The sequence below is a fragment of the Myotis myotis genome, unplaced genomic scaffold (genome assembly GCF_014108235.1).
Source record: "Myotis myotis isolate mMyoMyo1 unplaced genomic scaffold, mMyoMyo1.p scaffold_m19_p_10, whole genome shotgun sequence".
NCBI classification, from domain to species: Eukaryota; Metazoa; Chordata; class Mammalia; order Chiroptera; family Vespertilionidae; genus Myotis; species Myotis myotis.
The window spans coordinates 61415929-61437842 of NW_023416314.1; the positions used below are offsets into that span (position 1 = coordinate 61415929).

General features: G+C 43.6%; 1 protein-coding gene across 3 annotated transcripts in view; it reads right to left on the reverse strand.

Moving 5' to 3' along the window:
- Positions 1–8799: 8799 nt before the first annotated feature.
- MPPED2 (metallophosphoesterase domain containing 2) overlaps positions 8800–21914 on the reverse strand; it is a 170116-nt gene continuing 157001 nt past the window's right edge. For all 3 annotated transcript variants that reach the window (XM_036325715.1, XM_036325716.1, XM_036325714.1), the window contains exons 5-7: positions 16400–16515; positions 13203–13316; positions 8800–10191 (exon numbers count right to left, since the gene is read on the reverse strand). In XM_036325715.1, the coding sequence (XP_036181608.1) occupies positions 10073–10191; positions 13203–13316; positions 16400–16515 (349 nt within the window). In that variant the 3' untranslated portion in view covers positions 8800–10072. The remainder of the gene's footprint in view (positions 10192–13202; positions 13317–16399; positions 16516–21914) is intronic.

Sequence of the window (21914 nt, forward strand, 5' to 3'; positions counted from 1 at the left end):
CAGTCAAGGCCCTGGCCATATGGGAGATACATTCTATTCTTATGTGGGTGTCCATTTCAACATGACTTTGCAGATCAAATGTTAACATTAGCCAGAGAAGTTCTAAATCCTTAAAGAGTAGATCATGTACTCATTAGTGTATTTTAAGATGGATCATCCATGCAATGAAAGTTTAAAGGCTTAAAACTTCAATTTCTGAGATTTAACATTAGCCAGACCTCTGTGGAGTATATATGTGCACTCCTAACTACATGGCCCAAGGGTCAATTGCTTTGTATTCATTTATTTTTCCAATATAAGGTATTTATTAGCAAACATTCTTAAGTAAATCTAGTGATACCTTTTCCTGTTTATAGACATCATGGCCAACAAACTGAGCATTATGAAATATAAACCATGGTCTGCAAAAATCACTACAGAGGACTGAGACTGTGTTTTGCAGGACAGCGGGTGGAGCAAACAGAGCAGCTGCGTCTTAGGAGGAAAACAGGCTCTTCTGCTCTGATGCGGGTCAGACTGCTGTGGTTAAGGTTTTGGTTGAAGCCTCTTTTTGGCCCAACTCTGGACTGAATCTTATGCTACGCTGAATGCCCGACACAGAGTGGCCACATGATAAATATTAGTTACGTGGTACATGGCCATAGAGCAGTGATGGCGAACCTTTTGAGCTCGGCGTGTCAGCATTTTGAAAAACCCTAACTTAACTCTGGTGCCGTGTCACATATAGACATTTTTTGATATTTGCAACCATAGTAAAACAAAGACTTATATTTTTGATATTTATTTTATATATTTAAATGCCATTTAACAAAGAAAAATCAACCAAAAAAAAAATGAGTTCGCGTGTCACCTCTGACACGCGTGTCATAGGTTCGCCATCACTGCCATAGAGGCACAGATTTGCATCCCTGACCTCAATCTAACATTCCCCAGGTGCATGTTACTGGCCACTAAAAGCACCTGAAAAGATACTCTATTTCAGTGGTTCTCAACCTTCCTAATGCCGCGACCCTTTAATACAGTTCCTCATGTTGTGGTGACCCCCAATTTCATTGTTACAAATTGAACATAATTAAAGCATAGTGATTAATCACAAAAACAATATGTAATTATATATGTGTTTTCCGATGGTCTTAGGTGACCCCTGTGAAAGGGTCGTTCGACCCCCAAAGGGGTCGTGACCCACAGGTTGAGAACCACTGCTCTATTGGGTGTGTCATCCCACTTCCAAACCTCATTCCTGAAAATGAGGACTAAAACAGAATCTCTTTGACTTCAGGCGAGTAGTAGAAACATTTTCTAATAAACTCAAAAGAACTGTACATAGACTCAGCTGAAGGATGGCAATGACAATTTTACAAAACTTTCGTATGAAAAAGAACTATGTCAGATGGTCAACATACATCTCCCTCTAGAATGCCTTGAGGTCAGCAGTCAGCAATAATTATTTGGGGGGTTGTGAGAGAAGAATGCCTCTACTGAATTGCTTTTAACATTGGTCCAAAGTGGTGGTGATGAAGGGCCTCTTTAAATAGCTTTGAGAATGCCGAGCTTTAAAAACAGTAGGTGATGTCCTCAGCATCCCATCCCAGCTATTCACTGCAACTACTACCCACAACCACAGAACTACTGGCATGGATATAAATATTCATATCAGTAAGTGGGATATTGCTGAATCCACAAGTATAGCTGGAATAGCCTGCAAACTGTCACTTCACTGGAGATATACAATTTATTTCTTGGAAAAATTCTTTTTTAAGAGTAACATCCTCACAAAACAGTCTCACATGTGCCACTGTATTTTTTGTTGGAAAAAAAAAAATACCACCGCATATAAATTGTGATGAGGGGCCCAGCTCCCCTGGTCTTCTATAAAAGCCAGCAGACCTCCTGTTAATGAAACAACCAGGCTTCTCACTCAAGGATATCCTGATATCTGAGAAGGTAAACTCATTAATTCATAGTTTTGAGAAAGTAAATAATCAAAAAGCGTACATAAGTCACACATATTGACCTGGGAAATCATTCCGCTTTGGACCTAGATCTTTTGCTTTCTCTCCTTCCTATTCTCATGTCCTGACTCCCACCTCCCCTTTTCACTGAGTAAATTTCTCTGCATAATCTCTGAACTCAAACATATTTTATGGCTATTCTGGATATTGTACCCATAGACCTCACCCTTCTTGGGAAGATGACCTATTAAATACAAATACAAGAGAAATGCAATGCCTATCTACCATAGTGGCTGAATCTTTTCAGATTTCCTAAGACATGAAACCAAGTTCCTGCTCCCACGGCAACCAGTGGTGTTATAACCAGCTCCAGACTTCTTATTTTGGTTATTCAGCCTTTTGGAAAACAATGTAAGGAAGATCCTTATCCTTCTGTACACTTATTTCAATTCCATTGGTACCCAGAACTATAGCCAGCCAAGGAAAAGGGTTAACTTGTTATATGCTGGACATAGTATTGTTGAAGTAGACACACACACACACACACACACACACACACACATCCATTCATTCTTTCTCTTTCACCAGATTCTTTAATGTAGAAACAAAGTGTGATAAGTGTGATGAGTATCACTATTTTTCTTATTTGTATAAAATTGATTTAAATTTTTTTTTCAGGTAAAACCCTCTAAGTTATATTTTTCAGCTTTTAAAGATAAGAACTAAGAAGGTAAACATGTTATTTCATATCTTGCAACAATTAATGTTGCAGATAAGAGTCCTGTGTTTAAATTTCTAGGATCCTGTACTATTTATGCTTCAAATCTTTTCTCTTCATTATCACCATCACCTAATAAGATAAAGATCTTTATGGATGTCCCCTTCTGATGTTTGAATCAGTACCAGATCTTACTTAGAGAATGCCGTACTCTGTCTTCTCCCAAGGAACCTCCAGAAGAAAATAATTATCTTTATGTTCCTATTTATCTTCTATTTCTGATCTACTGATCTATGCAAAACTGAGGAGGTGGTGGAGCCAGATATCTAGCATGGGAGATAGAGTTCAAGGAAGTGGGATAAATTGAAAGAAGGAAACTGCACTATACATGTAATTCCCTTTCTGTTCCTTGTATTTGTGAGTTCAAGAGAGCTCATGTGGGAATCTCCTTACTTGTCAAATGCCCACACACACAGCATCAAAGGCTAAAACCCTGGTTTCCACACCTCAATCCAACTCCAATGATCATATCCACAGGAATACAAGCTCTTGTATCTGAGAGTTACAGACCCCAATGGACAACTGGACCTACTCCCCAGGAAACACTGGTCAGCAGGATGTCAATGCAGCCCAGGCCAAAGTCACCCTTCAATACAGGTTCAGAACAGCATCAAGAAACACGTGCTCAGGGCAGTATTTCTCCGGGGAGCTATTTCAGATTCCACATCAGAGTAACTGGTGGCCTTGGATAAATCATTCCTCTCATTTATGTGCTGAATGGGAGAAAACAAGTCAACAACTGATGCATGCAAAAGCATTTGGAGGTGATGGATGGAGACATTATGGTGCATTTCGTCAATGGCATGCCATTAGAGAAAACCATTTCATAGAGTAAATTAAGAAAACAAACCAGCTACGTGACACACTTGAAATTGCCACTGACCAGACCGGTTTTCCTCGGGCAGGAATGAGGTGGCATGGACTGATGTTATCATTGTCACTCCGGATCCATTTCCTAGGTTAGCTGCCCGTGCTTGTCTGAGACTTACACCCCCAACCCGCACTTCCCCAAGATGATGGCCACTCACCTAACTGGAGAAACCTGTGTATCACAGACCCTGACTTTCTTTTGTTGCTGTCTTGAACTAGTATTTAAATCTCTAATTGCTATTTAGCCTATGTTAACATCTTGTTTTCTTCACCAAATTATGTAAACCTTTCTTTGCAAAACCTGGGTCTTACAAATAAAGCTTATTACTAGCACAGCACTGGGCTTATAGTGTTCAGTAAATATTTGTTGATTTTTATCTGTGATTAACTTCTCCTGTCTTTCTCACACACCTGGCTATTGTCTGGCAAATGCTGATTAATTCATTGAAAAAGCATTTCTTCAGACTTAGGTGCTGGGAATGCAGAGACAGAAGACCTGGTCACTGCTCTGACTTCAGGGAGCTCAGGCACACAGCAACAATCAGAACCTGGTGCAGGTGGAAGTATTGTGGGCGGGGAGGGGCGGCAGGTGCTAGGACAGTGGGGGAGGGGCGAGGAGTGTATCAAAGGATGCTGTTCTGGGTATGGGCAGGGGAATTCAGGGAAGGCTTCTAGAAAGTATTAGTCCCTTTAAGATTGTTGTTAACTAAGCATTATAGCTGGTGTGTGAAAGGGCATGTTAGTGAGCCCAAGCATGGAGCATTGGGTTCCAAGTCATTTGCTATTTCAGGAGCTTCTACTGCAAAGCTCAACCTATTGCCAAGGTCAGCCACTAAGGTCAGAACAGAAATGGGCTATGAAATCTCAGGCCCTTCCCCTTGGTAAGCAGGCTCTGAGAGCATTCGGATGCACCTCTGATAACTGTGGCTTCATAAAAATCAAAGCTGATTGATGGGCGCAGGCCCTCTGCCTCCATGTGTTTAGTCTGCCCGTGCTTTTAGTACCACTGTGGCTGTGCTTCCTAATGGAAATGCATTTCTCACTCTCACCATTACCCAGATATAGATGCTCTCAGATCTAAAAGGCCACTTACCTCAAGGTCTTTGTCTTGTAAGGCATCCCTAATTCAGGAAGGAAGCGAGAAGGAGTCGAGAAGAACCCACCACAAATGTTTGTCGGGTAGTTGAAAGAGAGAAAGAGAGAGAGAGAGAGAGAGAGAGAGAGAGAGAGAGAGAGAGAGAGAGAGGAATTTAAAGAGTTCAATTTATGTTTGGCTTGAGTTTGCAGCTCCATTACCCAGACTCAGTCCAGTTTGAGGAATTCACTTTCTCTAGTGAAGGGCACTCACACAGAAAAATAAGCTAAAGGCTTCTTTTTGCTGGTTGTTTTTTTTAAGATATTATGATTGACAATGTAATAAAACCTTCCATTTACTTAATAGCTCAGTGGGCCCAGGACCGTATGGATATTATCATATCAACTCTGACATCCATTGTGAAGTAGGAATTATTCCCATTCTATAGGCGTGGAGTCAGAGGCCGAGAAAAGCAAAGCAGCACCTCCAAGGTATCCAGATGGCATAACTAAGATTTGCAAACAAGCATGCCTGATTCCAGCGCTGGGCGCTCTTATGACACCCAGTGTCTCTCAGACTGGATAGACACATGCATGTTAAAACACATGACAAAGAGCTGTCCAAGTTCAGAGTTAGACAAGGCAGAAACCATACATCCATCTCTCTTTCAGGAGGAGGAGCTGGGTGCCCACCAGAGTTGTTGTAGATGGACTGGTGGACAGGAACACTCAGAGGTCAGATTCTAAGGTTTCTTTTAAATAATTTGGTTTAATGATAATAATAAGCCACAGATAAGTGGCTTAGTCTCTGCTATAAAATCACATTACGTCTGGCCAAACTGAGCTCTCCATCCAATTATCCCTGAATGACAAGCTGAAAAAACAGTTCATGATAAACAATGCCAAGGTGATTTGCTGTGTGACCACGGCGGTGCCACTGACCCTCTCTGAACTTCTCATGAGCTGCAGAGGCTGACTTCATACGGGCACTGGGAAAAAGGGAGGCTTCTCAGAAAGGCTTTTGAATCAGAGGTGTTCTCTTCTGTGGAAAGACAGGATAGAGACAGAGAGAGGTAGAGGTGAAATCTTCAAAAGGAAGAGATCGTAGCGTTGAACTTCTGGAAGAGCGAGCATGCATGCAGTGATCCTGCTACTTCTCTAAGAAGCTGACATGCAGAAATAGCCTGAAGCCGCTTGTGAAACCACCCGTTTATTTAGGGTCAGAGAAGCAAAGACTGTCGAGTCCTGGAACCCTCAACACACGGGCCCTCTCCCCCCTGCTAAGCAGTGTTCCCAAATGCCTCAGCTCATAGTCAAATTCTCAAAACAAAGTACAACTTAACTCACGCTAGTTTAATAATTCAACAAAATGTGCCCAAAACTTTTAGGGAAGTGAGAGCAGGGCATGAAAAGATACTTACTGGGAAACCAAAATAATATATGGATGCAGGCTCTGTCGAAGCAGCATTTCCTTGCAGGATAAGGGTTTGGGGAGGGGAGCAGTATTCTGGGCACAGCAAGTGTTTTATCTGCAACTGACAAATCCCAAATCCTCCAAGCTTCTGTTCTCCCTACTTAGGACCTGGGTCACAGTATTTATTTACTTAAGTGATGGAGATGAAGGCAGGCTTAATGCTGGCCACCTGTCGGAATTAACAGTAACCTGCCTCTTAAAGCGATTTCAGCGACCCCGGACACCCAACAACTTTATAAGACAAAAGGAGATTGGGAGAAAAAAATTCACTATGACGAGATGTCTTGAAGGGGAGAGAGATGCTGAGATCCACGGGTGCCATTTAAAGCAACATGAAAGAAGGCATCCCTTCCTATTCAGAGATTAGAAGGGATTTTGCAAACTCTGATACCCAAACTGAAAAGGCAGGACCTCTTATCTGCCTCTTGCAAATGTCCTTGGGGTTCTTCATATTCTTATGAAGGGAGGTTCAGTATGGTTTCCAAGGAATGCAAACAAACACATTTTCTCAGAAATAGTGCCATTGTGCTCTTGAGGGTGAAGGGTCAACAGACAGGTCCTGCCCGGAGAATCTCGAGGCAGATTGGGGCACCTCATTTAACAAATGCACATGCACCATTCCTGGATTTTGGGCAGTGATCTCCAAATATTAACTCATATTACAAGTTACAACAACTTCACCATCACCCCTGAGACCCTACATACCTGGCCCAAGCAGCAGGGTGCTAGTTGGAGGTGGAGTCAGGACTGGCTCTAGGCCAGCCATGGGCAAACTACAGCCTGAGGGCCGGATCCGGCCCGTTCGGCTGTTCTATCCGGCCCGCGGAGCCGAAAGAGCGGAGGGTTCTCTTGCTCTCCCCTCCGCTCCTTCACCAGCAGCAGTGTTAACATGGCAACGTCGGGAAACACGGCCGCAGCTCCTTCTTCTGAGTCCAGTTTAAGAACCCATTGTGGCCCTCGAGTCAAAAAGTTTGCCCACCCCTGCTAGGCTCTGTGCTCTCAGCCACTGGGCTCTGCTGCAGGCAGAGGGGAGGTGGTTGGCTGTAATGTTATCACAAAGCTATGTTGATAGGAAATATCCCCAGTGTTCTATCAGCTCTGATTTCTGCTCCAGGGGCAGGGTGATGAAAAGGGCATGAACTACGGAGTCAGACAGACCTGGTTTTGGACCTTCTACTTTCATAGAGAAAGTTATTCAACTTTTGGAGCCTAAGTTTCCCATCTATAAAGGGAGGCTTAGGTAACCTCCCCCAGGGTTTTGTGAGGATTAGAAACAAAATCTGAGGCCTGCTCAGCCGAGTGCCTGGTAATGGAAAAATAGAAAGTCTGTCAAAGCCATTTCTAAGGTTTCCTTGTTCCAAGGCCGAGCGGAGACAGCCTCCGGCCTTTGGACAGTCCTTCTGGCCCCGCTGGAAGCAGTTCGTGCCTAGGAAGTGGTGAACCTGGAGCGGCTGAAGGAAGCTCAGTCCCTGAGCCTGCAGATTCTGCAGGCTGGCTGCTTCCTGCCCCCACCCAGTGGAAAGCAATTTTAGTAAGTGCTAAGCTTAATTAGTTTGTGTCCAGACGTGCTTGCAAGGGCTGTGCACGCACACCTGTCATCATGATCCGTGCCCTGTTTCTGGAATGCCTGCTTTTCCAGAAGTCAGAACCTAGCTCCTTGGTACAGTGACTGGATGAAATATCCACTCGGTCCACCTCTCACTCCAGCTCCCTAGAAAGGGCCTGAAGTCACACCCTCTTCTGCTGATGGAGCAGGTCAGAGGAGGGTTCACTGCTCACAGAACGTCTTAGCTGCTTACTGTGGTTGTGAACCACCTTCGCGTGGGAAGCTGGGGTGTCTGCTCTGCTGGCTCAGTGTCCACCGCAGGCTCTCAGTGGAACTGAGACAACTATGATGGCCCAAGATGACTCTATGTGAGTCTGAGCTGGATTTCTGGCCTAGAACATTCTTTCTGTTCTCCTGGTATTGAAATCAAGAATTGTTTTCTGGAATTACCCCAAAGAATCTCCAGTGGGTGGGAAGGACGGGAGGTGTGGATGAATGCAGCTTCACAGGCACCGGAACGTAGACGTTGGGGATCTACTGGAGATTCGAAATCATGTGGCTCCTCTTCAATGGCTCTTCAGAGAAAATAAAAAAAGAGGCAACACTGTTTTCCGTACCCCACTGCCTGCCGCCTCCTGGCTGCTGCAGCATCTTAGTGGCACACATCATTAAAAAAACAGTGAGGGGGAGATGAAAACTGCTCCTGGGGACAAATGGAAATGTGCAGCGGTTACTCTATTCCCCCCTGGTTTCCTTTCTCACGACCACTCCCGTGCACAGTGGAACCTCCAGACTTCACTGCATAGTCACTCTGTTCCCACAGAAATGACAATGGCCAAAAGAGAAATCTTCATCCTCTGAAACCTATGGCAAGATAGATGACAGCGTGATGGAAGGAGAGAGCACACTGAGTGCCTTATCGATCCACCTGCCAGCCCGTGAATGGTGGGTAATAAAAATTTATTGAAAATTAGAAAAAAATGTCACCGATTCTAATTCTTTTAAAAGGGAGCACTGATGTTGCATATGAATAGCCCCTTCCCCCCTTCCACAGGGCTCAATCACCATCCTCCCACCAGCCAACCCTTCAAGCAGCACAGTCTTAAAAATCTTGCAATTTTATTTGCATATAAAGGCCGCTAGATATAGAATATCACAATAAATTTAAAGAAACAGCTGCTTTCCTAAATTTCATTAACAAGGTAACATAAAATAGAATAAAGCTCAACAGCATTTACAGTGGGAAAACAGAAATGACTATTAGCGACAATATTTTGTGCTAGCGAAGATTGCATCGACACACAGTGCAAAATGGGGGGAGGGAGAGGAAGTAAGAAGACAATTCAGGGTATTTAAATATAAAGGACAACTAAGCCTTATTTTCATTAGCTTCCATTGCATCCATTTAAGTCTATACACACCTGTAACTGTACCTAGATTTGACTCAAGCTCTTTAAGACCTTGAGTTCTGAGAAAGTGTGTGAGCTCCTCAGCCTCCGGATGCCCTGCTATACAGCATCCCTTGCAGCTCTACCATCCTTGGCAATAGTAAACTCCTAACTTAGTCATAATACACAAAAAAATACTCATATATATAAACCCATATTAAAAAAGGAGTCTTGCACACTCTTTTTTTTTGTACTGCATGAAATACCTGCTCTTGACAGATTCCGTTTCCATATTTTTAAAGCTAAAATAATTTAAAAGCAACAAACAAGGAGACCTTGCATAACCACAGTATAGATCTCACTAGCTAAGCCATCCTTTAAGACGTGGGCTGTTTTCTTCCCTTAACACAACTTTCTTTAGCGTGAGAGTGTGAAGGGAAGTCTATTTCCACGCCGACTTTTGTTGAAAAGATTCCTATAAATCTGGGCCCCATCTGCAGAAAAGAAGCATGACCAAGAAAACAATAATAACAAAACATCAAAAAAAAAAAAAAAAGTAAAACAGTTCAAACAACACTCTTAAACAGTTGTGCAAATCTGGTTGGTTTTTAAAACACTGCCTACCTGTTTTCTTTTTTCTTCCAGCTTAAAGCATATTAAAATAAGACTTTTATCACCTTTTAAAAAGAAAGCTTGGCTGTCCTTTGGCGAACACTAACAATTTACAATGGCGTGGCCTTTGAGAAAACAGAAGTCATTTTACAAATCCACAATGCTCCTCTGATTTCAAATGGATACCCCATTTAAAAATAATAATAATAATAATAAAGAAGAAGCACAACCTTTAGCATCATTTTTGTTGTTGTTCCAGCAATTTACAAAAAGAACTCACAGGATTTGGAAATAAACAAGTCAGAGAATGTAAATTTATAATTAGAAAAATGGCAGTTTATAGACCTTCCCTCACATTCCAGTTGGGCATTCAGAGCTTCAGGAATTCTGTGGGTTTGGAAGGTCAAATATAATTGGAGGGTTGGTCGGTTGAAAGCTGACTGTACACGTTGAGGCATTGATGTAGGTTGTGTAACCGTCGGTCATGATGCCATAACCTGTGGGGAGACAGTGTCACGCTTACTGCCATATACATAAATAATAGTGACTCAATGAAGGGCCATCAGGCAAGGAAAACAAAACAAAACAAAATCTCTGCCAGTGGGAAGTGAGATGAAATTCACTGGAGCCCCCTCAGACATAACTGCTTTCAGAAGCGGCCTCCAGATTTTATTCTACTTTCTTTAAAAGGAGAATTCTCTAATTCAAAGAAAAGTGATTCATTTTTCCTTATTTAAATACTAGATCTGTCAGTGAAAAGGCTGTAAAATGCCTTTACTAGGGAGAATATATAAATTTTCCCCCCTCTTTTTAAAATAGGATTTTCATTTCAAAGCCCTATGCTAAATAACTGCTGAGTTCTAGGGGACAGAATGAGTAACATAAACTCAGGGACACCCACACCCACACCCCACCAGACTTCCAGATGAATGAAGAAGGAAGGCGTGTTGGGAGAGGAGGCTATGAAAGAATATCTACACTTGCCTCCATGGAAGAAAACAGGAAGTGATCATATCTTACTTGAAGTGTGTGGCTTTGGTCTGAATTCCATTTCATTCAAAAGAGTCAAGTAATCAAAGGTCCAAGTGACTTGGAGAAACATCACATAGGACACTGCTTCCTAAGCTCACCTGGACACCGGCTTAAGCTAAAACACTTCCCATATGCAGTATAGATCCCCTGTGACCTATTGGAAGAAAGCTAAGGCATTTTCTCTGGGTCCTTGGTAGGTACAAATCCTTTTATAATGTTTGACACGTTGAGAGTTTCAGCATGTTTGCCAATTTGCCCATTTCCCTGGATACCTTGTTTGCATAGAGCAGTGGTTCTCAACCTTGGCTGCACATTAGAATCACCTGGGAATCTTTTTAAAATCCTGTTTTCTGGGCCTCATCCCCCAGAAATTCTGTTTCTTTGTTACTAATGTTGTGGCCCCACCCCATAACAAAGAAACAGAATTTCCGGAGGATGAGGCCCAGAAATCAGGATTTTAAAAAGATTCCCAGGTGATTCTAATGGGCAGCCAAGGTTGAGAACCACTGGCTTAGAGCCTCTGCAATGAAATTTGTCACTCTATGTTGGTATCAGGCTCCACAGCACTAAAAAATATGCCTATGAGAAAATGAAATGACCAGGACTTACAGAAATAACTGAAAAGGGTGTTTTTTTCTCCCCCTGCCAAATTGCTACAATTTCTCCAAGTAAGCCTGTGGAGAGCTTAATGAGGGTCAATGGAAAACTCTCTTAAGAAAAGAAAAGAGGCATTTAAACTGTGCACTGTTTAGTTCTGGGGTCAGAAAGTCTTGTTATCTCTCTCCATCAGGAGGCTGGTATTTGCCCTCTCTCTGCCCTCTTCAGCTGTCTTAAGCGAATAAAATCGAGACAAGTTTATTTGAATATGATCTCTTCCTTTTTAAGTAAGGTTATTATTTTGGGACTTCAGTGGAATTCCTCAATTGCCTGGCTAGTTTAAAGCTAATAAATGATTAAAAAAAAGAAAAAGATGAAATGCAAACCCATAGGAATGCTGCAGGAATTCCAACCTGATCATTGCCCCTAGAAATGCTGTTTAGACATGAGCTCCCATTCCCCCACCCCCATATCATGCATCAAGCCTTAGAGAGGTGTGCTCCTTTTCAGGGAACACAGCTCGGTCAGCGCAGGGTGACACCCACCCTCGGGGAGCTACACCCCTGCTTTCCATCCTCTCAGCCGGGGCCTATCCTTGGAGCTTGCTTACTGTATCTGGCCTCAGTAGGCTGATTTCCAATATGCTCTGTATTACCTGTCTACACCAGGAAGCCACTGGATTTGTGGGCTTTGAAAAGCAAACATGTTTGTGGGTGTTTTGTGTGTTTTTTTTTTTTTCTTCATTGGGTACACAAATCTAAACACCTCAAATGCAGATTTCGGAATAACTTTAGAGAACAGCTATACACAGGAGATGGAGAGAATATGGTGGTTGCCTAAGTACACATACCCACTGCACACAGACGTGTGTAACTGGGAGAGGCCAGCAGGGCCAGAAAATCGAAGGCCCACGAAAGAGGGCTCAGTTCCCACTGGTTTGCAAAATGGAGGACAAAACCTAGAACTCTGAAGGTCCTTGGAAGACTTTCAGGTTCTGTGAACGTGACTCTGGCTTACTCGGAAAGGCAGAAAGCGGCAACTGGACCCGTTCCCATTTAGGGGAGATTTAATTATTCTGTTTAACCTCAGCCGGAGCTAATAGTGCTAACGATTTCTGAGAAGTCTGAAATGGTTTTCTGAGGTTAGCAAGAAAATGTCTATTTGCAAATGTACTGGTTCCTGCCACTTCTGTTATACAGCTCTCTCTGCATGTCCAAAGTTAGTGTGTGTGTGTATTTCAGAGAGGAAGGGAGAGGGTGAGAAATAGAAACATCAGTGATGAGAGAGAATCATTGATTAGCTGCCTCTTCGCATGCCCCCGACAGGGGATCGAGCCCACAACCCAGGCATGTGCCTTGACCAGGAATTGAACCATGACCTCCTGGTTCATAGGTCCATGCTCAACAACTGAGTCATGCTGGTTAGTTTTTGAAGACTGTCTTGTTTTCCTGAGTTGCTATGAAACACAGTATTTAAAAGTAGGAAGAGGCCATGGGAGTTATTTAGTCTAGCAACCTTGAAGAGAAAGGCTGTCTTTTATTACTTCATGGCTGTCCTACTGCAGTGGTTATCAAAAATTCATCATCAGAGCCCCGAAACTCCAGAAGTTGTTTAGGGAAAGTCTGGATTTTCTATAAGGTGGGCCAGACCTGGTTCCTTCTCTCTACTATGTTTAAAATAGAGCAGCTCCATATAAAATATTTATCAGCTTATGTGCAGGTGTTCCTCCTAACATTTTATGTGATGAGAGGGTTCGGCTGGTAGAAAGAGTTTGAAAACCACTTCCCCAGTTACTCCCAGGGCAGCCAAGGTCCCCTTTGTGGAAGGAGATCATGGGTAATGACACAATATGTCATGAACTCCTTTCTTCTGGTCTTACCTTCGTGAATTCCACCAAACACGTGGAGCTTGGGTCGGACTCGCCTCTGCACTGTGTTTAAGAGCTCCACGCAGCCCACTCTCTGAAGCTCCTTTGGAACCCAGTCTCGAAAACCTAAGGGCAAAATGCAATCAATACTCTTAATTTTCTTTCTTCAGGTAAGGCTTCATTTAGACTTTCAGGAAGCCATAACTCACAGAAGGTTTATTACATTATCTGTAATCCTAGCCTCCCCATTAAAGCTCACAATGGCTTTTAAGGAACTTTTCACTCGTCACTTTGTCTTCTTTAGGTTCTTGAAAAAAAAAATTTTTTTTTTATTTCCTTTTTTTTTTCCTTCCTGTTAATTAACTTTTTTTTTTTTTTTCCTGTGAGGGATTTGATTTATGCAGCCATGGGTTTCAAATTTTCTTCATGAGCTCAATGACACTCATTCCTGGCAGCCCCATAATATCCCTTTCTCTCCCAATTCAGTACCTTTCCTTTTTTATTATACGTTAGCAGTTTACTTCCAAGGTAATTCAGAGGAGACAATGTGCGAGGCACTGCCGGCAAACTGGCCACAAGATACCTAGCTCTCTTTAGATACATCAACTCTTAACCCTTCGAGGTTCCTGATGACCAAAGCTTGGGAATGCCAAGTTCCTCCTCCAGCCTCCTCTCTAATGATAGGCAACAATGGTGACCTTGTGGTGGCATGCAGGGAGCCAGGGCTAATTGACTATCTTTATGTAAAAGCCACTTAGTTCTACACTTAATGCAGAAAATCCATAAAAACTGACATCAATTATAGCAAAAGTCAGCTATTTGAATGATTATGATCCACATGCCTCAACAGGATGGGGCATCAGGAAGGCAGGTGGGATGAAAGGCTAAATCATAATCAGTGGGAATCCATTCTGTACCTCCATTAGGTGATTCCTATTATTTAGAAATGATCCAGCACAAAGGGACAGACACGTTTATTCCACTTGGCGAGACTGGGGAAATGAAGATTTAGCATCTCTGTAAAGACATGTTCCTTGGAGTGTGGGCAATGGCCAGAGAGTCTGGGAAGAACATCGGATAAAAGTGGGGGCCCCATAAAAATCCAACCATGGGTTTTAAATTTTGTTAATTAGAGGAAAAAGTCCTTAGCTCACAGCAATTGGCATATTCCCTATTCCTTCGTGGATGTGTTTTCCTTGAAGGGGGCACATATCTCATTTCATATACAATATCCAGAGACAACATCTTGCTCACAACATAATAGTAAAGCCCTATGTTGTGGTGGCTTCCCTTCCCCGGAGGGGACATTTCAAGGTCAACCCTCAACCCCCACTCCCACCTCCCTATCCAGCATTTGCATAAGAATCCCAATCACTGTACTTTTATTTTGGAACTCCAGAGCTTACTCGACTCTATGCACAGCCACTCTCTGGACACTTCATTTTTACTACAAAGAGAGAGACGGTAGCCTCCCTTTTAAGGACATCTGAATTCTTAGGAGGCTAGAATTCAGACTCACTGTTATTACCACTTACTTTTGTACCAAAATTAATGACTTGATGAAGTCTGTGGATCACTCCATCTGTCCACAGTTATATTCCGAATAATCCTTCAGGCATGTAAATGTTTCTATGCCGAGGATGCCCAAGTCCCTTACAGTAAACAGCCAATGGGGAATCATGCTTGCACCCAACCAGGCTGCCTGGGGAAAGCACCAAGTTGGCTGGGATGCCATCGCTGGAGGATCTCACTGGGTAACTCAGAATATTTCACTAGCAACTTAATGCTGTAATTAGTCTCTACTGTTGCAAAATACTAAAATAAATTAATTATGACTTGATAAAGATTGTGCATAAGTAAAATCTTTTAAACCATGGGATGGGGTAATACAGAGGAGGGAAAAAGCATGGAAGTGGTGGTTCTGAAGCACTGAAAACGTCAGAAGTATACAAATCTACAGTCTCCCATCTGCAACAGACCTAGCGCCCTTCTCTTGCTTTTCCAGCATTAAAATGTGCCGCCAGCTCATGGCCTGGTTCGCCCTTCCGCTGTGTCTTTGTGACACACAGAACACTGTAATGGCGGGAAAGCAGCACTCGGCAGCTTGGAGGTGAAAATATCCACAAAGATTAAAATCCTATTAGGGGATGACTCTTAGACTTTTATTTTGGGGGCTCATAGGGGAAGAAAGTGACATGGGTAACAACCCCAAACCACAGGGAAAAAGTTGGTAAAATCACTTATTCCTGTAGTAAGTGTTCCCCATCCTCCTCTTTCCAAATCAATGTGATCGAGAAAACTTTTCTAGTATACCTACACATTTGTTAAGAGGGTATGTGTTTGTTTGTTTGTTTTTTTTTTACCACAACTTAGAAAGAAAATTATCCTACTAAAAGGGAAGCACCTGAATTTCCGGAGCACAGCTTAGTTTGACAAGGGTGGATCCTGAGTAGATGGGGGGGGAGGGCGATGGAGTCAAGGTGGTAGTCATGTTTGGAATATCTGTGTAGCTAAGCCAAATCACTCACAAGCTCACGAATAACTAGAGGATTATTACATAAGTCAAATGATCACCTTTTGACCTATAATCTGGGTAACTAAAGGTGGCCTGGAAGCACCCTGGCAATCTACACCTGGATGCAGGCTCCATCTAGGATAAGTATCCTTAAGTAAAATTCAACGTAAGTCCTTATTTAACACCTTAGCTAAAAGAAACAATGAAATGATCCTTTTCTCACATAATCAGCACAATGGCAAACTTTAAATATTTCCCAGGTTATACTATGATATGGAAACAAAAAAAAAGAGCTCCTTTAAACAAAAGTTTCCTTCATTTCACTACCATGCAAAAGCCCTGTGATTGGACAGTCCCTGTCTTCCTCCCATTCCCCGTCCCCGTACTCCAAAGTGAATACAGTTCTTAAAATAAATTATCAAGCTCAAAAGACTGTGGCGCTCCATACTCATTTGATTCTCCCTGACTTGACTAATTCAAAAAATTTAATTTCAAGAACACCTGTAAGCCCAGCAGAACTGCTGAGTTTAATTATCATACTGGGTTTCTTTAAAGACATCCACACTTTTCTTTTTGTATTCACTTTTTTTTTTTTTTTTTAGGAAACATTATTATGGCCCTGAAACATTTATTCATTATGCTTGGGGGGAAAAGGTGTCTCCTACGACAAAAGGAAAACCATCCCTTCACTTACCTAGAGGAGGTCCATGTGTCATGAGAATGTCGATGCCCTCGGGGATGAGGTTCCATTTGTCCAGCAGAGACTGACCTCTGGGTAGGTTAAAGCCCCATCCATTAAACCACGGGGTCCTTTGGGGAGATAATGCACATGGTATCAGGCCAGCAGAGCCTCGTTTCTGCCCGGCAATATTTCCCACTCGAACATTCCCCCACGGTTTGCATGGCTCTCTTTTCTCTTTTTGATGGTTGGCCCTGGCAGCGGGATGCTTTTTTGTTGTCTGCTTCAAAACCAATCCATCTGAGAGCCAGTGTGGAACCTGCGAATTGTTCAGCTAGAAACGGGCACACTCGGCTTTGCAGTGGAGACTTTCCCAGCAGACTTCTATCAAAATCTTAACAATGCTTTGTCTCCCCCCAAACCTCAGAGCTTCCGAAGATGCTCTGCCCAGATCCGAAGCATTTCCACCCTTCCTGTAATGCCTCAGAGCTAAGAGATTCCATCCGTCAGTACCTCTTTTCCCCATCACTGTGGAACTACTTCCCCAGAAAGATGCTCACTGAAGTCCTTGGAGAGAAGGACAAGTGCTCTGAAGGCAGAAACTGCTGTATGTGGGGAACACCTTGGACTGAGAATGCTGGGAAAAACATGGGGGCTCTGAGAGGTGAGAAGGGACACAGTGAACAAAAGGCCAATGTGGAATTTTCTTCCTGATACCAAAGGGAAGGTTTTTGGGGGCACCCCTGGTCACTCTGGAATCTACTCTCCTGACAGTGAGTATGAGCAGTTCCCCCCCCCCCCCCCCCCGGCAAGGAACTTGTGCTCTAGAAATGAGGGTTTGGGATCAATGCTATTGGGTGGGGGGTGTATTTTTATCCACCCAATGAGCATTTCTAACTGGAGCTGAAAATGTCTCTACCATTTATCATAACAGGAGAATGACCAATTTTTCTCTACAAATACCACAGGCTAAATGACATCAGAACAAAGCAGTTCCCAATGCTGTCCTATTCCCAAACATCTAGCTATAACCATTAGTTTTTGAAACGGATTCTTTTGTTCTGTAGGAAAATTCCAATTTGCTACAGTGTACATATAAAAGACAAGTTGGCCAATTTTCTGGTTTAGCCTTTTCTCCTTCAACTTAAGCTGCCTCTTCCATGCCTACTGAAAGAGGTGAACCCTGTGTACAAAGTCACCTGGGCAGTCACAACTAATAACACAAGGTGCATTCTTATTCAAAGCCAGCCTCGGCCCAGACCAATCAGATTCTCTCAAGACTCTGAACTCAGAAACGCTGACCCACCATTTCTTTGGTGGTGGACAAGCGTAGTCAAGGCAACTAAAAGCCATCTGAGAGTCCACGTAACAGGTGAGAATCTCAGTTCCCTGAGGAGGTTTGAGAAAGTTCCAGAGATAAGAGACTGTGTAGCCCCAGTGAGAAAAAGAGAAACCAAGTAAGTATCTGACTTGGTTCCTAACTGCTTTCCAAGTTCCTAACCCATCTTCAGGAAGTTTACTTGTGATAACAATAGTAATACAATAACAATAATTAGAATAATAGTTATTAAAGCTACTATTTATTGAATGTTTATGTCAAGGTACTATTCTAAGGACTTTATTTAACAAGCTCATGATGTGGGTACTATGATTAACCCCATTTTACAGATGAGAAAACTGAGGCCCAGAGATTTCAAGTAAACACAACCAACAGATTGGACATAAACCCAAGCAGACTAGTTCCAAAACCCATACTCCTAACCACCATGCAATTCCTCTTTATATACTACCTGAATTAACTTACAACTTTCTAGCTCTGTACTCTTCTGTACTCTTTCAAGGTTGAGTGTTTTGTTGCTTGAAGCTAAAGGTACTCTTAATTGGAATAATGTACCTATGGCATGGTTCTGAAATCCAGCAATAAGATGGTGAAATGGACAGCAGTAAGATGGTGGAGTGGACACCAATGGTTTTTCCTGTTCAGCTCTTTCCTCTTTCTTTTGGTAACGGCATCTGAATTGCCTGGGAACTGTCTTAGCCACCACACAGATAACCTGGGCTTGAAAATCAAACCACCGCAAAGAAAGCCAAGAAAGCCAAGAAACAGAACGCCTTGATGACTCTGCTGGACATGGGGATCCAGATGCGCCTGAAGCCAATTGCCACTCGCCAGTCACATGTTACTCCCAAGTGCATAAGCCAGAACCGCGCCCCCCCCCTTTTTAAAATCAGCTTGAGTTAGATCCTGCTTCTTGCATCCAAAAGAGTCCTAATATGTATTGCATTTAATGTAGAAATGACCTGTGTGCCTACAATAGGCAATGATCTCCCCCGACCCCCAAGATGTTTACGCTCCAATTCTTGGAACCTGAAAATATGCTACCTTACATGGCAAAGGGGAATGAAGGTTGCCATGGAGTTCAGGAGCTAATCAGCTGATCCCAAGAGAGGGCAATTATCCTGGGTTACTAGGAGGCCTGGTGTAGCCACAAGGTTCCCTGAAAGTGGAAGAGGGAAACAGGAGGAAATTGAGTGATGCAGGTAAGAAGGACTCAACCTGCTGTTGCCGGCTTTGAGGCTGGAGGAAGAGGAGCACCAGCCAAGGAATGTGGGCAGCCTCTAGGAGCTGGAAGAGAAAAGGAATTCTCCCACGGAGCCTCCAGAAAGGAACACAACCCTGCTGACGCCTAGATTTCAGCCTAGCGAGACCGTGTCAGACCCCTGACCTACAGATGGTAAGGTAATAAATATGTGTTGGTTTAAGCCACTACATTTGTGGTGATGTGTTACAGCAACAATAGAAAACGAATACGGTATCTAAAATGTCTGAGCTGGCTATACAGTTCAGGGACCGTGAGTGGCCCTGGCCTCACGTGCTACCCAGCATACGTTTAATCAAGGCAGCCCTTCCACCGGCACACGGTCTCGCTCAGTTAGACACAATGCAGACGGTTTCCTCAGAGGAGAAGGCAGTGCTGGCTTTCTTACACAATCTGCCAGGGAGGCACGGGGCATCGCAGGCATGTGGACGATGCCAGGTAGATCCTTCCAGAGCTTGAGTAGTCCGTCCCGTTCTCTCTTGTCTTCTAGGCCTCCCTGACTTCAGAATCTGACATATTTTATTAGGGTCTAAAACAGCTTTCCCAGTGTGAGATGCCCATCCTTCCCCTGCATTTTACAATGACCCTTTCCATGATTTGTCTTAAAAGTAAAAAGGAAAAGAAAAAAAGGCAAGTTCAGAACCCAAGGAAAACTCCAGTGAGCATTTTGGCCCATGAGAGAGAAAAATAAGCAAAAACATCTGTTTTCCTAGATTCTGAAAACAAGCGTCTGGGTCTATGGTTCCTGCCTGAATGGCAAATAAAGAAGGGTTTGAAAGAGCCCCGAGCACACCCAAGTCGCTGGTACAATGAGGGGCTCTGACTTCGCTGCCAGGGTCTGACTGCGGGCAGCCTCCGACCCCCACGACATGCCAGGGGCTTCCAGCCTCAAAGAAACAGGACTTCATTTTTTCAGTCTTTCCCGTTTTCTCGCACAGAATTTTCTTCTTAGAAACCCACAGCCCTATTCCCCCAGGAAAGGCTCAGTTTTACAACGGCACTGCCAAAGATTAAGACAGGCCCGTGGTCTACAGACGCCCCACATTTCATTTGGCGAATGTTAAGCTTGTGACAAAATCCAGAAGTTCCTGAGTTAAGGGGACACTTCAGAAATGCCTGGCTTTTATTTGGACTCAAACCTTGCATGTGTATGAGAGCAACAGAGAGTTAAGTTGTAGGAAAGGGAACATTTATCAAGGTCCTGATATGCTTTCCATAGAGGTTGTGCATAGACTATTAAATTTGATTTCTCACGACAATCCTTGAGCTAGGTATTATCAGCTTTATTTTTAGATGAAAAAAAAAAAAAGCTGACGATTAGTAATGTCATGTAACTTGCAAGCTCGGATTTAAACCCAGATCTGCTAGCTCAAAAGCCTTTGCTTTTCCCTTGCACAATGCTGAAATAAAACCGTGTAGCCCAATTCCAGTTAGGATATCACTCACGTAAAGTAAAAACAGGGCTGCTCCATACAGTCTCTCAGGCTGTGCACTGTACAACCCCGGAAGGTGCCTGGCATTGTAAAACAAAGTGTGACTTCAGCAATGTTGCTATGGCTTTTCTGGGATTTTTTTTTGTTCCTCTAGATCAGGGGTGGGGAACCTTTTTACTGCTAAGGGCCATTTGGATACTTATAACATCATTTAAGGGCCATATAAAATTATCAACTTAAAAATTAGACTGCTATATTTGGTCAAATGTTTAAGTAATTCACCCTAACGCTTTAGCAAATATACAGCCCTTGGGCCAGACATTCTCCACCCTTGCTCGAGATAGATCCTTTAGGTAAGGCCTTTTTCACAAGACAGTGGCCAGGCAATGGGAAAAGCAGACCAGGGATGGGTTCCAGAGTTATCCCAGCCTGGCGCAATAAATGGGGCATACAGAAGTCGGGAGACCCGTGTGCTAATTCTCATTCTGGCATCAATTCACTAAGTCAAGTGGACCTTAAATAAGAGAAGGAACCCCTGTGGTCCCGTTTCCTCTTCTGAGACAAGAATGAGTGGGTGGGTTTGATTACTGGTTGTCAGGATTGCTTTTATGATTGCAGACATCCTTTGCAGAAGCCTGTACCCAAAGCGGGTACCAGCAGGGGCGCTCCTGCTGCGGGACTGGGAAGCAGCTCTGGACCTGCTGGCTCACTCAGCCCCTCCTCCTTCTGACCGACACCTCTGAGCACACCTGGGAAAGCCTGGCCCTTCATGATCTGCCTAGGAGCCCAAATCCTAACAGTCTAGAATTCTGTGCAGACCATCGATGTTCCGAGTAAATGCTGTGAATCGCTTTCAATGAATTATCTAAATTGCCTGTAAGGGACTGAGCCCAGTGTGGGAGAACTAACTACATAACTACCCAGAGTAGAGACAGAATGTGTCAGCATCAACGAAGGATGCTTTATGCAGTTCAGTTTCCACCCATGACACCCCAGCAGTGAGCCCATGGGGGTTCTCTGGCAAACGTGCTGCAGTCGCATCGCAGTCAACCTCCAGCGCCCCACAGTGGGCTTTGTTCTGTAGTGATGGGGTCAGGGGAGAAGGAGGAGGGAGGAATCCAAGGGAACAATGTCTGTTGCCTCAACCAAGGACTTAATAATTAGCGATGACTAACAAATACCACATGGGAACCAACTTGTAAGAAAATGTCCCACAAAGCGCCCCTTTTGCCAGTGGGCCAGTCGGAGCTCACAACCTATCCCCTCATAGAGAGGGATGAGAAAACCCTGGAAGAAAGGGAAACTCTGCAGCCGCCTGAAGCTACTGGACGGAAGAGTCGGATGGATGGAAGCCAGGGGTGCTTTCAAGGTGCCCTCCCTCTTGCTCTTGGAATTAGAGGCACTTGGCCTCTCCCCGCTGAAAGTCAGGAGCAGGCGCTGAGGGAGTTCGCCGAGGCAGAACTTGTTTCCAACAATGTCAATACAAAACAGGTTTTC